General features: G+C 34.1%; 1 protein-coding gene across 3 annotated transcripts in view; it reads left to right on the plus strand.

Annotated features, from left to right (window-relative positions):
* The window catches only part of LOC143230321 (plasma membrane ascorbate-dependent reductase CYBRD1-like), a 54,996-nt gene that overhangs the window by 19,562 nt on the left and 21,151 nt on the right, over window positions 1-14,283 (plus strand). For all 3 annotated transcript variants that reach the window (XM_076463650.1, XM_076463651.1, XM_076463648.1), the window contains exons 2-4: window positions 4,373-4,599; window positions 10,213-10,418; window positions 11,561-11,730. In XM_076463650.1, coding sequence (XP_076319765.1) covers window positions 4,373-4,599; window positions 10,213-10,418; window positions 11,561-11,730 — 603 coding nt within the window. The remainder of the gene's footprint in view (window positions 1-4,372; window positions 4,600-10,212; window positions 10,419-11,560; window positions 11,731-14,283) is intronic.

Genomic DNA, 14,283 nt, shown 5'->3' on the forward strand with positions numbered 1-14,283 from the left:
AACTGCTGCTAAGTCCTTCAAATCGATACTGTTAATAGAAGCTGTTGTATTCTCTTGCTTAAAAGGCATGGTTGAAGAAGCATATATATTTCTATTGACGCGAAAACACATTAGAAATAATTCTTTTACAACTTATTTAACTATTTTTAGGCTTGTTAAAAATTTTCTTAACCTCTCAATTCTATATTAACTTTTTTGGACTGAATTTTAATATCAATAAGTTTTCAACAGTGCTTAATTTCTGCTGTCACTTAGATCTGAAGACAGTTTTAACTTATTTTTTAAACATAAAGGAGGAAACGTTCTAATAGTTTTAAGACTACTTTGATTATGTTAGACTCACTAATGTCAAAATTATTTTTCATAGCCTCAGATTTCACATAGTTAAAAAATAGAGCATGAAGACGTAGTTGAAATAACCATAATAAAACTAGTTTGTTTTGAATATTCGCGCTAATCTACACAAGGGCTATCTGCGATAGTTGTCTAATTTAGCAGTGTAAGACTGGAGGGAAGGTAATTAGTCATCACTGTCCACCGCCAACTCTTGGGCTACTTTTTTACCAACGAATAGTGGGATTGACCGTGACATTATAACGCCATCACGCCTGAAAAAGAGAGTATGTTTAGTGTAACAGGGATTCGAACCCGCGCCCTCAGATTACAAGCCGAGCACCCTAACCACTTGGTCATGCCAGGACTTTAACAAAACTACACCCGATTGCTTGGAATTGGTGTTTTCAGTCCTAACAATGCCTTATGCGATTCATGTGCTAGACAGCCACGTCAGATACCCTTACAGTTCAGAAGGAGAGCAAACAGAAAGCTTCCACAGTATGTGCGGTTACTCTTAACAAATTGCAGGAATGACTGCTACAGTTATAACGCCCAAACAGCTGCAATGTTGTTAAATAAGTGATATTTGTCACCAACTAACAACATTAATTGCTTAGAACTGATCTTTCCAATGATCAGTAACGGATTTTTTTAGCAACTTTTAACATAATATTAACCTAGCATAGTTTGGTAGCTAAGGTGTTCAACTCAAAATCTGAGAATCGTGAATTAGAATCACCCTCCCGTCAAAGATACTCGCCCTTTCAGCCGTGGGGATATTATAATATGTATGGCCCGGCATGGCCAAGCGTGTTAAGGCGTTCGACTCGTAATCCGAGGGTCGCGGGTTCGAATCCCGGTCGCACCAAATATGCTCGCCCTTTCAGCCGTAGGGACGTTATAATTTGACGGTCAATCCTACTATTCGATGGTAAAAGAGTAGCCCAAGAGTTGGCGGTGGGTGGTGATGACTAGCTGTCTTCCCTCTAGTCTTACACTGCTAAATTAGGGACAGCTAGCGCAGATAGCCTTCGAGTAGCTTTGCGCGAAATTCAAAACAAACAAACAATTATAATATGTCGGTCAATTCAATTATTTGTTATGTCACGAATTTACTATCATATATCTGTTTTAATATCGATGTTTGCTTAAATTAAATTTATATTTAAAAATGCACGTAACTTATACTGTTAAATTTGTATTGTGAAGTTCCCGCCTGTTCACTAAATATCTAGAAGATTCTCGAGCGTAAGAATCACCAATATACGTATGCAAATACCATTGTATCGTCTATATTGTTGTTTAAACTGAAGTTTAGAGAAACTCTTCTCACGCTTATAAATATAATCAACACGACAGTATATATTGTTGTTTTGATACGGTAGATATAATGTAAACATCGGAAATTATAACTGTGATTAGCGCTTATTAATCTGGAAATTCAAATATTTGGTCAGAAAAGTATACAAATTTTTAACATTAGGAACCATTTAACTTCAGCGGATTCACACCGTGTTTTTATGAAGACACTTTGTAACTTCAGAAATGGAAAAACTCGACATTTGGTCAACGAGAATGAAGACATAGCTAGTGAGCTCCCTGTTAAGTGAATTGCATGTACATTAACTCAAAATTAATTTGTTCATCGTGAACATAAGATAAGACATTAAGAAAGTTCCAGAACAGATAGAAGACTTAATATTATTTGTAAAACTTTTATACATAGATCATTGTTTATAATCACCGTTATTGTAAATTGTCTTATTATTTGTACATTAAAATATATGTGTATTAAGGAAGAAACCTGTGAGTTTCAATTTTGTCGGCTGGTAAACTGGGTACATGTCGACATTTATTTACCTTCTAGATTTAGATTACAGTTTAACTCAGTTTTAGGCTATTTGCAATTGTAATACATAACAGTTAACAAAAGAATAGTCCAATAGTTGGACTAAAATAGAAGGACAAAATGATTGCGTACTAATTTCTAGGTCTACGCGCGAAAATGATAGCCTAACTTACTAATTATTTACTTTACACTGTGACTGAGAGTAACTTAATTGTAATTATCTTGTTAAATTCACGGTACATTTCCACGCATGAAACTGAAGTCGCGCAACTTTATGTTTCTCGATCAAGTTAACTGTTGCCTTGTTTTCTTAAAAGGATATAAAGTTTTAACACATTGAATAGAGCACTATTTAGACAAGGTACTAAAGAAAAGTAGAAATAAATGTAAGCTTGGCTTTCGTCACCATCACGATAACTCTTTCCAGTTTCGTTTAAATCACCAGACATTATGATTCAAAATTTCTTCCTTTGAATGTCACGAAGATTTTTCTTTGTACAGACAGACCAGAAATTATCAATTGAAAAACTTTTAAAATTATTTTGAACGTTCGAGGAAGTGCTAAAATTTAAGCGAGTGCCTTTGCCCTGAAGTCGAAAGTCGATTGCATGGAACAGGAAGTTCATTAACCCTTGTAGGAATGAATACAAACTTTCTTGTACAGTAAATACAACAGTAATCATAACACGTTGAGCTTAAAAACTAACGACGGTGACGATGCTCTTTTATAACTGTTCTTAAAATTATTTTAAATTCACATATTTCAATATCTATCGTTAAGAAACAGCCTGAAAGCAGTAGGAGTTTGATAAAATATAGCAAAGACAGCCTATTGTATAGCTTTGTGCTTAACTTCCAACGAAATTTATATTCATACTTTCTCGACATTCCAGGAAGTCAACTCGACAACAGCTGAGAATATTTTTAACAACGAGGATATTTAGTTGCTTGTTTGTTATTGTTAAGCGCGAAGTTACAGGATAAGCTACATGTTCTGTTAACCAAGAGTATCGAAACTTGGCTTTTAGTGTTATAAGCCTTACCAGATTTACCACCAACACAGAGCAGATAATGTGTCTTCGAGGCGAACATATCACCTTTGTTATGAACTATGATGAACTGTTCCAAGAAACATTAAGTATTCTTTTGTCCCGGTAGAGATAATTGTGGGTCGGACGACCAAAGCCAGGACGCGGGGTTTTTCTGGTAATTCTGGCTGAGAAACACTAATCAAGCAGAACATCAAGATGGACATCATTCAGTCATTGAAGAAGTACAATAATAAGATGAACATCATTCATACATTGAACAAGTTGAAGAATAAGATGAACATCATTCAAACATAAAAACGGTACAACAATAAGATGAACATCCTCAAGACATGGAAATGGTACAACCATAATATGATCAACTTCCAGACATAAAAATGGTGCAACAGTAAGTTGAACATTCTCCAGAAATTGATCTAACACAACAATAAGATGAAAATCATCCACATAGGGAAGCAATATAACAATAATAAGAAAGATTCAGTAGTACAAAATGAAATGTGACACTCTCCGGACATCGAAGTAACAGAATAATAAAAACAAAATTTTTATGAATGAACTAATAAAAAGAAAATAATTATCAAAGAATGTTTGTTTTTAGTTTCATGCAAAGCTATACAAAGGCCATCTGCACTAACCTTCCCTAACTTAGAAGTGTAAGATGAGAGGGAAAACAGATAGTCATCGCCACCCACCGCCAGCTCTTTTAGCAATGAAGTGGGATTGACCGTCACTTTAACGACCTTACGGCTAAAAGGACGAGCATATTAGGTGTGACGGGGCATTCGAACCCGCGACGCTAAGATGACAAGTCGAGTACCTTAACCATCTGACCATACCGGGCCTCTCATAGAGAGTTGTTTAAATTTTAAGTACTGAACTGAATAACACCTGTATTTAAGTATAAGAAACAACTACAAAAAATAATTAGCAGATCAATAACAATTAATAAATTCGTCTGATAGTGAACTAAGAAAAAAGAAATGTTTTAGATTTTCTATGTTAAGAGAAAGTAAGGTATGTCAATGAATTAAAATAAAAATATCAAATAACGTTCTCATAGTGTTGATAGGCAAAATGATATCAAAAATTATAAGATAAACATGCATAAAGGCGTTTTTTTGTATCTTTGTTTCAGGAATAAACAGAATTCAGAGTTAGAGAACCAGATATCTCTGCCTGTACGTTGTGGTTTTGGCTGGCTACTTTTTGTAGCTGAAGTGCTGTTGTTTGGTTCTCTCGGGCTGAGTATCTTCTGGATCGTACATTATGGAGGCGGTATAGCGTGGACCAACGATACTTCCAAACAGTTTAACTTGCACTATGTTCTTATGATTGGAGGGTTTATCTTCCTCAATGGACAATGTAAGTAAATCTTATAGTTTCCATGCCGACATATTCAAAGTTAACACGTGTTCAAAGTTTAATGCAGATTTTTGGAGGGGAACTAATCACAAATTTGCGTTCAATATAGGTCCACGCCCTTAAAAAGTTATTCATATAGTCACATGTTTAAGTAATTAATAATATATCCCCTCTATAAAAAAAAGAGAAGCAATATGGCTTGAAAATATTTACTGTTATTTCATATTTGTGTCGCTTGTAATACACAGAAGATACAAACCTTTCAAATAAAATAATGTTCCATGTTTTCGTTAATAAGTTGATGAAATATTGGTAATTTGTAGCGACAAATGCACCAACCGAACAAAATAAAACAATAGTTTTGAAGAATACGAGAAAATAAATGTAATTTTCTAAATAAAAAAATCAACGTTTAAGATGCGTGATTTTTTTACGTGTCAAACATGATATGCGAGTACTTTTATAAAGGAAATATTTATTTCATTATAATCTATGAGGGTGGTATGAGTATAAGGCATAAGACGTCAATATATCTTTCCAGAAATGTGTATTATCATCAACTGACCCTTCATTGAATTCTTTATTTTACACTACTAAATCTGTATGCTTCTTTAACAGTGATAGTGATATTCAATTCTCTTTAAGTGTTAGGTTTATTAAAATTGTTTAACTTTCATGCCATTGTATTAAACGATCTGTTTCAAGCAGGTGAAAGAATCACCATATTATCCTGATGGGCATAACATTTATGTTCACTTTGACAATATTACAAATTACGTTTAGTTTGTCTAGTGTGTTTTATGTTGTATCCACACCCAATTTGATACATACCTTTTTCTCTCTCTTTCTAAAATATCTTTTTTATTTTTAATATTGGAAACTGTCATTTTTATTTTATTAAATGGTTTAAAAATAAGAACGAGTTATGCTTTTTTAATACACTGGCGAGTTAGCTACTTATGGTTTGTATATATATGATAATATTATTGATTTTAATGTTGATGACACTGACTGTTTAATTTAGTACAGTGGTTGGTAAAAAATGAGTTGCATGTTCTTTGCATTATGTGTTCAGTTATGTCAACATCATAGCCTCTATTGCAAGCAATGTTTTTGTATAATTCAATTCAACTCATAACAGAATCAGAACATATTTTAAACGCTCAGTCTATGTAAGTAAGAAAAGCTGCTAGATTTTGAAAAAAAAAAAAAGAGTGACACGATCTTTGATGTGGGGGCATGGAGATTGAGTATTGTTTTCGATAAACAGTTGTGGAAATAGTTCCTTCACTGTTTCTTTTAACAAATACTTCTAAAAAGGTAGACAATTATCTTGTTTAATCGTATATATATAAGCTGAAGACTTAGGATGATAAAAATGGTTTAGATAAGCAGCAAATGTTTTTAAGTTGGTATTTCCATGCTGCCAAACCAAGAACGTGTCATCAACAAATCTAATCTAACAGTTAGATGTTAAAAAGCATTATCAAGGGCAACACATTCGAAACTATCCATATAAAGGTCCCGTAGGAGTAGAGAAAGTATGGTTAATCCAATATTCTGCTCGTAATACTTTTTATTAACTTTAAAAAAAAAGAAGTTTCAACATGCACTCTAGTTAAATCAATAATATTAATAATTTAGATTGAAGAAGTGTAGCTTGAACTATTTTCTCGTGAAATAAAAATTACAAGCAAAAGAACCCGCCCCCAGTGACAGGAAGAGTGTAACTTAATCTATCAATTTTAATTATTTTATGGACTTTAAAGAGGTTAATTATTCTGCACTCTTGATTTCACTAAGAACCAAAGCTCTGAGCTACTTACACTGCCCACGTCGAAAAATAATTGTTGGGCATTTCTGTCAAGTTGTAAGTCTACGAATTTACAGCGCTAAAATCAGGGGTTCGATTCCCCTCAGTAGACTCAGCAGATAGCCCACTGTGGCTTTTCTATAAGAAAAACACGTAGTCATGTTAATAGCTGCTCAAAATTAAATATGGTAAACCTACATGCTTATTCTTCAAGTTACGTCACGTTTGAAGTGTGAATGACAGGGTGGTTGATTCCTAACAAGTTAGTGTAGAATATCCTGCTTGCGAAATAAAATTTAGAATCAGTATTTTTCATACTTGTTCTCCTGTCGTTTCAAAAGTCAATGCTGAGCTTTGCCCATTGCGTAGTTTTTCAAATGGGAAACAGCAGAAGATTCCACGGTTCGCAACATATACAAGATAAAATATGAAACAAGGATAAGAGTTATTTAGCTCATTTAGTGATCTAATATTTAATGATTATTTAGTTTCAAAACAACAGTATTAAAAGTTATTATTTTAAAGGTGATAGTTATGACAAATTTCGTTGCGTAACTCAATAAGAGTCGTACATTGTATGTGTAGTTAAGTTGTCGTAAATTGACATCACATTACTTGAATCGGTATTTTTATCCTTGTCTCAAGTGTGAGTATTATTACATCATAGTGTCTCGTCATTTGTAAGACCTCAGTTCAGCGATAAATTGATTACATATATATATAAAGTGAGACAAAGTTAAGTGAGGTTTATTCAGGAAACGTTAAACTGTGTGATTGTTAGTTTAGCTATAATGGGAAATATTTAAAGTAAGTTTCACAGTTTAACAGAGATAAGGAGAATAATCTTCCTTGTCAATGGGTGTTCTAAAGTATTTGAACTTTGACGTAAAGAAGAAGGGTAACGTAAACGAACTTATCACTAATTATATTGTGATGACAGAAAAAATAGTTTTAAATACAAGTTGATATCCTATAGTGCAAATAATTTTAAAACAAATGGATTGTGTGCTGTCCGTTTATTGTCTGAATTTATTGCTAACATATCACAGACACTTATAATAAAAGAATCCCAGCTCTTATCCAAAACCCTAACAAATGCTTCTGGCGCTACTTTACGTCGTTGGAAATATTTTTATTTGAATGTATAAATAAAGGCTTAAAATCTCACGAAACGATAATTGTGGTGATTTTTAAGTTTCGTAATAACTGAAATTAAAACCAGAATGAAGAAAACTGTTATTGGTTAATGTTTATTCACTTCAATATAACTATTAGTATGTTGGGTTCACAACAACTGTCAACTGAAAAATCGTAAACCTGAATGACATTTTGTTTCGATAACCAAATCTTAATTTTAGAAATAGCTGCATGTAGGCTTAAAACGCTTAAGCATATTACATTCGACATTTCGGATGTTTTCCATAACAAGATACGAGTTTTCTTGTCGGGCCGAGTTAATCGTATTCTGTGTATACTTGCTATTAATTTTAGTTCTTCAGTTTGTCCCCCGCTAGTGCAGCGGTATGTCTTCGGATTTACAACGCTAAAATCAGGGGTCTGATTCCCCTCGGTGGGCTCAGCAGATAGCTCGATGTGGCTTTGCTATAAGAAAACACGCACAAACACACAGTTCTTCAGTCAAAATTGATTATAGAATTTTATCTAGATTTATGCATCATGATGTGTTATAATTTACGTTTACCATATTATCTTTAACTTTGATATTTGTATTTCATAGATACAATTATATTGTGAAATTTATTAACTACTGTCATTGTGTTAAAAGTACGCGCAAGTTGCTGTAAACCCTATGTCGAACATCACATTTTTAGGACGATATTAAACCTAAAGTTTGGAAGTTTAAAGTCTATTTTTGACTTTTCCATCCTTTTCATTTAATAATATTTTCTGGGCTTTGCTTGAAGGTTGTATATTATTATTTTACGAAACATCCCTTGTGGTAGTAAGGTACGTCTATGAGGTGTTGTATGATCATAGAACCGGTTTACGGACTGAGGAAGAAAAATAAATAAATAAGTAAATATCACTCAGTAACACGAACTAATTAAAGCTAAATCAATACTCTGAAAGCCAGTTGACTGAAGGTTGACGCACACAAGTCTTGTAGCTTTAAGTGTATTGCGTTGGTGCCAAGAAATCCTTCGGTTGTTTAAATTATCATGACTAGTTACAATTTCCTCGTGCAGTCACTTGAAAATACCAAATGGTAGTCGTGACAGTTTTCATGGAAGGTCCTACAGGTATACGTTGCCTCAGAAAAAGAGGGTTATTTTTAAGAAACCCTTCCCAAAAAAGAACACAATAAAACTGTTATTGCTTAAGACGTGTAATTTCGAACAAGCTCCAAATAAGAATAAATAGAACCAACTGTTTCAGATTATTTTAACTTCTAAACTCCTAAAGTGCTGTTTAAATTGATGAAAATGATAAAACATATTCACACTTTTTCTAGAACGTTGCGTTTCTTCAAAAAACATCTGTTTTCCTCTTCTTATGCCCCAGAAGTGCTCTTTTTTAACCCAATCATAAGAAAATGTTCGCAACTACTAAATTATATGGACGATTTCACGCCTTTCTTGCTGCGAGTTAATGGGGGTGAGGGATTTAGTTTTAAAATGAATGCCACGCAGGGACTTGTAGGTCTTTACAGTAAAACAACTGGATACGCTATTATGTGTGTTAAGCACTGTAAGGCAATACTTTTTTTTTGTAGGGGGAAGATTATAGGGACTCTAGGTTGTCTCTGATACACATACTGTAGAAATCCATTAGAAGCATTTTTTTATTTCTATTTCGTCGGTCTTATAAACGCTTTTTAAAATTATAACTAAAGAGTGAATTCTTGTGTATTAAAAGATATCTTTTTGTCAAATAGCCCCTGCCCTCTTAATCTCCTCTGCAGTTTCTGCAATACGTATCATATTAGGTTATGGATCATTCACAGCATTGCCTTAAGCAATTCGACTAAGCTTATATGAGATGAACGTTGTATTAATCGATCCTCTGCTAGCACCTAAATATTTTCTGACAGATGAAGTAAAGTCGAAGAAACCTTTTTTCAGCATTTAGTGAAATCATTGCTAGGCTAAGTCTAGAATAATATGACGAAATTTGGTTCAAAATAATAATAATAGTCGATGTGTAATATGAGTATGATACATAATACTCAGAATATGTAAGTTCGGCATAGCCAGATGGTTAAGGCACTCGAATCGTAATCTGAATCCCTGTCACACCAAACATGCTCGCCCTTTTAGCAGTGGGGGCGTTATAATGGGATGGCCAAAAGAGTAGCCCAAGAGTTGGTGGTGGATGGTGATCCTTAGCTGTCTCTAGTATTACACTCCTAAATTAGCGACGGCTAGTGTAGATAGCCCTCGTGTAATTTTGTGCGAAATTTAAAACAAACCCAAAGCAGAAGATATACATAATGTCATTTCTTTAGTTCAAGCTCTTTAGGAAATAAGTACAAATTAAAGAAAAATTTAAAATAGTCTTAACATAAGGATTATATCAAATATATAATACTTTTACCAATACATTTGTTACAAACATTTCTGAATATTGAAACAAATATTAAGGTCCCACAAAATTATAATATCAGACTTATTACTTTTTTTAGACTATTTCACTTTCGTTTTCAAATGCCAAAAACAAAACCATTGTATCAATTTCCAAGTAAGGCATCATTTTTTTTTATTGCTTAGACCTTGTGAAATGTGTAGCTAAATTTATTCTGTTGTATTTTAAGCAATTTTTTTTCGTCTTTTTCCCTGCAGCCATTTTAGTGTTTAGAAACTTTCCCTGCTGTAAAATAATCTACAACAAAGTGTTACATGCCATCTTCTATGTATTGGCCATCTCAGCAATTACAATCGGTCTAGTGTCAGCCATCCAAGCCCAGAATAATAGTCCAGACTCCAAACATTTTTACAGCATCCATTCCTGGATTGGACTTGGCACTATGGGCCTGTTTGCTCTTCAGGTGAGTATTTTTCCAATATTTAATTCTTACTAAACATATTGTAATTTCACGTTAACTACCTAAATACGTACAGGAACGTTTGATTCACATACTTCAGTTAAAACGTTTTATTATTGGTAATTGATTCCTAGTCCTAGCAACAGTAAGAATATATTCAGGGGTGAATTTAATGGCCAGCTAGGTCAGATAAAGCTAACTGGACCCCTCTGTCTTCTAAAATAATGCTCATTCATGATGTCAGGAAAACATGTACATCCTTTGCAAAACAAAAATAAGAAATCCTGTTTGTTTGTTTTTTTGAATTTCGCACAAAGCTACTCGAGGGCTATCTGTGCAAGCCGTCCCTAATTTAGCAGTGTAAGACTAGAGGGAAGGCAGCTAGTCATCACCACCCACCGACAACTCTTGGGCTACTCTTTTACCAACGAATAGTGAGATTGACCGTCACATTATAACGCCCCCACGGCTGAAAGGGCGATCATGTTTGGCGCGACGGGGATGCGAACCCGCGACTCTCAGATTGCGAGTCGCACGCCTTAACACGCTTGGTCATGCCGGGCCTAAGAAATCCTATAATCCAAAATTTTTCGAAAGGTGAACCTTTCTTCATCAGCAATATTACAGCTCGTGTGCTCTCGAAAGATAGGCCTAACTTCGTAAGAAGCGACATTAACTCGAGCGATCTCAAAAGGTGAATCTTTCTTCATCAGGGCAAGTGCAACACGAGCAGTTTCAAAGGACAGACTTTTCAAAGGTTTTAAGGTTTTTTATTTTTCGTCTCGCACTTCTAAAACAATAGCATATATTACAGCAATATTACAGCTCGTGTGCTCTCGAAAGATAGGCCTAACTTCGTAAGAAGCGACATTAACTCGAGCGATCTCAAAAGGTGAATCTTTCTTCATCAGGGCAAGTGCAACACGAGCAGTTTCAAAGGACAGACTTTTCAAAGGTTTTAAGGTTTTTTATTTTTCGTCTCGCACTTCTAAAACAATAGCATATACTATAAGTAGCAAGACAACATTTACACTATTAAGTATTTATCAACTTTCAATTTGGTACGAAAGCAACATTTACACTATTAAGTATTTATCAACTTTCAATTTGGTACGAAAGCCTGAATTGTTCAATTAATATTCTAGTTCATCTTTGGGTTCATCGTTTTCTTGATTTTGCTGTGCTGTGACGCCTCAACGACTAAGTTTAGGGACCAACTTCTGCCAACCCATGTGACATTTGGTCTGATTATTTTCGGTATGGCTGTTGCTGCATGTGTTACAGGCCTGACCCAAACCGCTCGCTACAGACTCAGGTTGGATTTACGTTATTTTTCTTCTTCTTTTTTTGTTTATCTGTAGAATGGTTGTAATTTGTGTAACAGATTGCGTTGTGTAATGCCATCTTTCACTTGCGCACATCAATAATACAGATTAATCTTCGACTTTGATGCGTGTAACTGTTATGTGCATATGTTTGTACTTTGACAAAAGTTTGTTTTTCTCAAGCACCAAGCTACACAGTGTACAACGTATTGCAAGGTTTTAAGCCCGATTACCGCTGAGCCACTGTAGGCTTTTAACAAAAGTAACACAAAAAAGAATGGTTTGCAACCATGGCATGATAAGATTTTAAAGTTAAAAAAAAGAAACGAAATATTTAAAACTGTTGTTTGTATGTTTTGTGCTCTTACTGATGCAATATTATAATTTATAAAGTTTTCAATTACAGCTTTATTTTAATAGTATCTGTTTAAAAAAAATGGAAATGAGTAAGATAAAATTTAATGAAAAAAAAAGATTTTTAGGACCTCATGGAATGCTAATGATGTGGACACCGTTTTCTGTTTAGACAAGAAAATCAGATCTTATGTGGTTGTGTATAAGTAATATAAAACATTTGAGTCACACTTCGTTACCAACGGAGTTAAAGTGGTCTCTACCGTTATTAAGGTCACCAATAAAATAGTTGCAACAATCATGAATGCATACTTGTATTTATAAAAAAAATACAAATAATAAACATCTGGTGTGAAACAAGTATTGTTTTCCATCCGGCTTGGATTTCCTTTGTTACTGTTAGAACAATGAAATTAAGAAAAAAGTATAAATGAAATGCCTTAGATAATATTCATCGCATTTTGATGATTGACGTGACTTGAAGGAAAGCCAAGAAGACAACGTGGTGAGGAAATTGCAGATTGTTAACTGTTTTTAGATCATTCTTGGGGGTAGTTTTATTGTTAGGATATGTTGCATGTTGCAGGTAGTGTATGTAGCGAAGGTGGATCAAATACTTGCATTTTAGTGTGAACATTATTCTATAATCTCTATATGATTTTTACATAACTTTTTCAGTAATAACTGCTTTTAAGGAGCACAAATAAATTGTTTTACTGAATTGAATTGTTGCCTATAGCAACGCACAGTTTTGTTGGTGGGAACATGCTGTAACTGAAGAGTCGATGCAGGTTCTGTAGTTGATTAACATAACTTTTCAACATTTCTCTAGGGTTTCAGTATAGTTCAGTTCTTGAATTATATAGGCCGAGTGTTGCCTTGTTATTACTGTTGCCGGTCTGCGTATCAAAACGTCTGAGGTTCGAGTACGTTGCACACGTTCCGCACTTTCAGCTGTGAACCTTATTATCAATGGCATCAATTCTACTATTAAGCTGTTGTCGAGTGGTTGTTCTTCCTCATTCCAGTGGTTCTAAATTATGGATGGCTAATTTTGAGCCTTGGGGGTCTCTAACCTAGTTGTTTATCCTACATGCCGAATAAAGTATCCTTTAGACAAGAAAGTACAGATAAATCTAGTATATTTAGATGAGAGTTAACATACAACATTCAAGCCACATTTTATCCTTGTTTGCACAAACTGTTACAAAATAACAAGAAACACAAATACCTGATATCTATTATTTTGTTATATTTTAATTGATTTTAGGTAAAGGTCGGTTCCAAATCCAAGTGTGTAACATTTTGATTTCGGGCGCAAGTCTTCTTAATAGCGAGGATACCCAGGTGATGATTAAATACATTTTAATTGCACCCAGTGGTATATCCGCGGACTTACAATTAGTAAGTACAATTGGATAAGGCGTAATTTTGTGCTTAGTTAAAAAACAAACAAACCAGTTCCCTTTAATCATTATATTTATTTGTTTCCTTGTGCAACTGTAACAACCACAGCGCAGCGTTTCAGACGTATGCTGGAAGTTTAGTATCACAACATTAAGTTGTAGTCGAGTAACTCATGTTACGGTTTATTGTGCGTACATTAAACTGGTGTTTGTTTCAAATTGTCACGTAACCTCGAAAGTCGTTAGCATGCATGGTTTTCGAAAGCGTCAAAAAATTCCACAGTATTAAAATGGAAATTTCATTAACGAGTTATTTTTTCGTTCCATGATACCACGAATTAGGCCATTTGTTATAAAGATCGAATGGAGCTTATTCAAGCCGAAGGCGATTATTCTGAAAATGCATCTGGCTGATTTATATTCTAAAAGTACAATTTAAATGTCTCCAAAGTACACTCGGATCTTTAAAATTAAAAGCAATGTGCAGAACTGTATTAAACTCTATTTTCGTTTTAAAACGCACTTTATTTTTAAAATACAGATAGTATAAAACTAAGTTTCGAACCATTTTAGTCCACGTGTCATGACTCAATATATGTTTTAACCTCAGTGAAACAAAAAAATATAAAATCTACAAGTATTTTTCTATCTGTTCTGAAAAATATTTTACTAGAACTTTGATTTTTAGATTAAGCAGGGCCGGCGATACGTTAACTAATGTCGTAGGAACGAATTAAGGCTACACATACGCAGTTGCCTATATCGCCTACCTTTAACACATGT

Source organism: Tachypleus tridentatus, chromosome 10, assembly GCF_004210375.1.
Source record: "Tachypleus tridentatus isolate NWPU-2018 chromosome 10, ASM421037v1, whole genome shotgun sequence".
Lineage (NCBI taxonomy): Eukaryota > Metazoa > Arthropoda > Merostomata > Xiphosura > Limulidae > Tachypleus > Tachypleus tridentatus.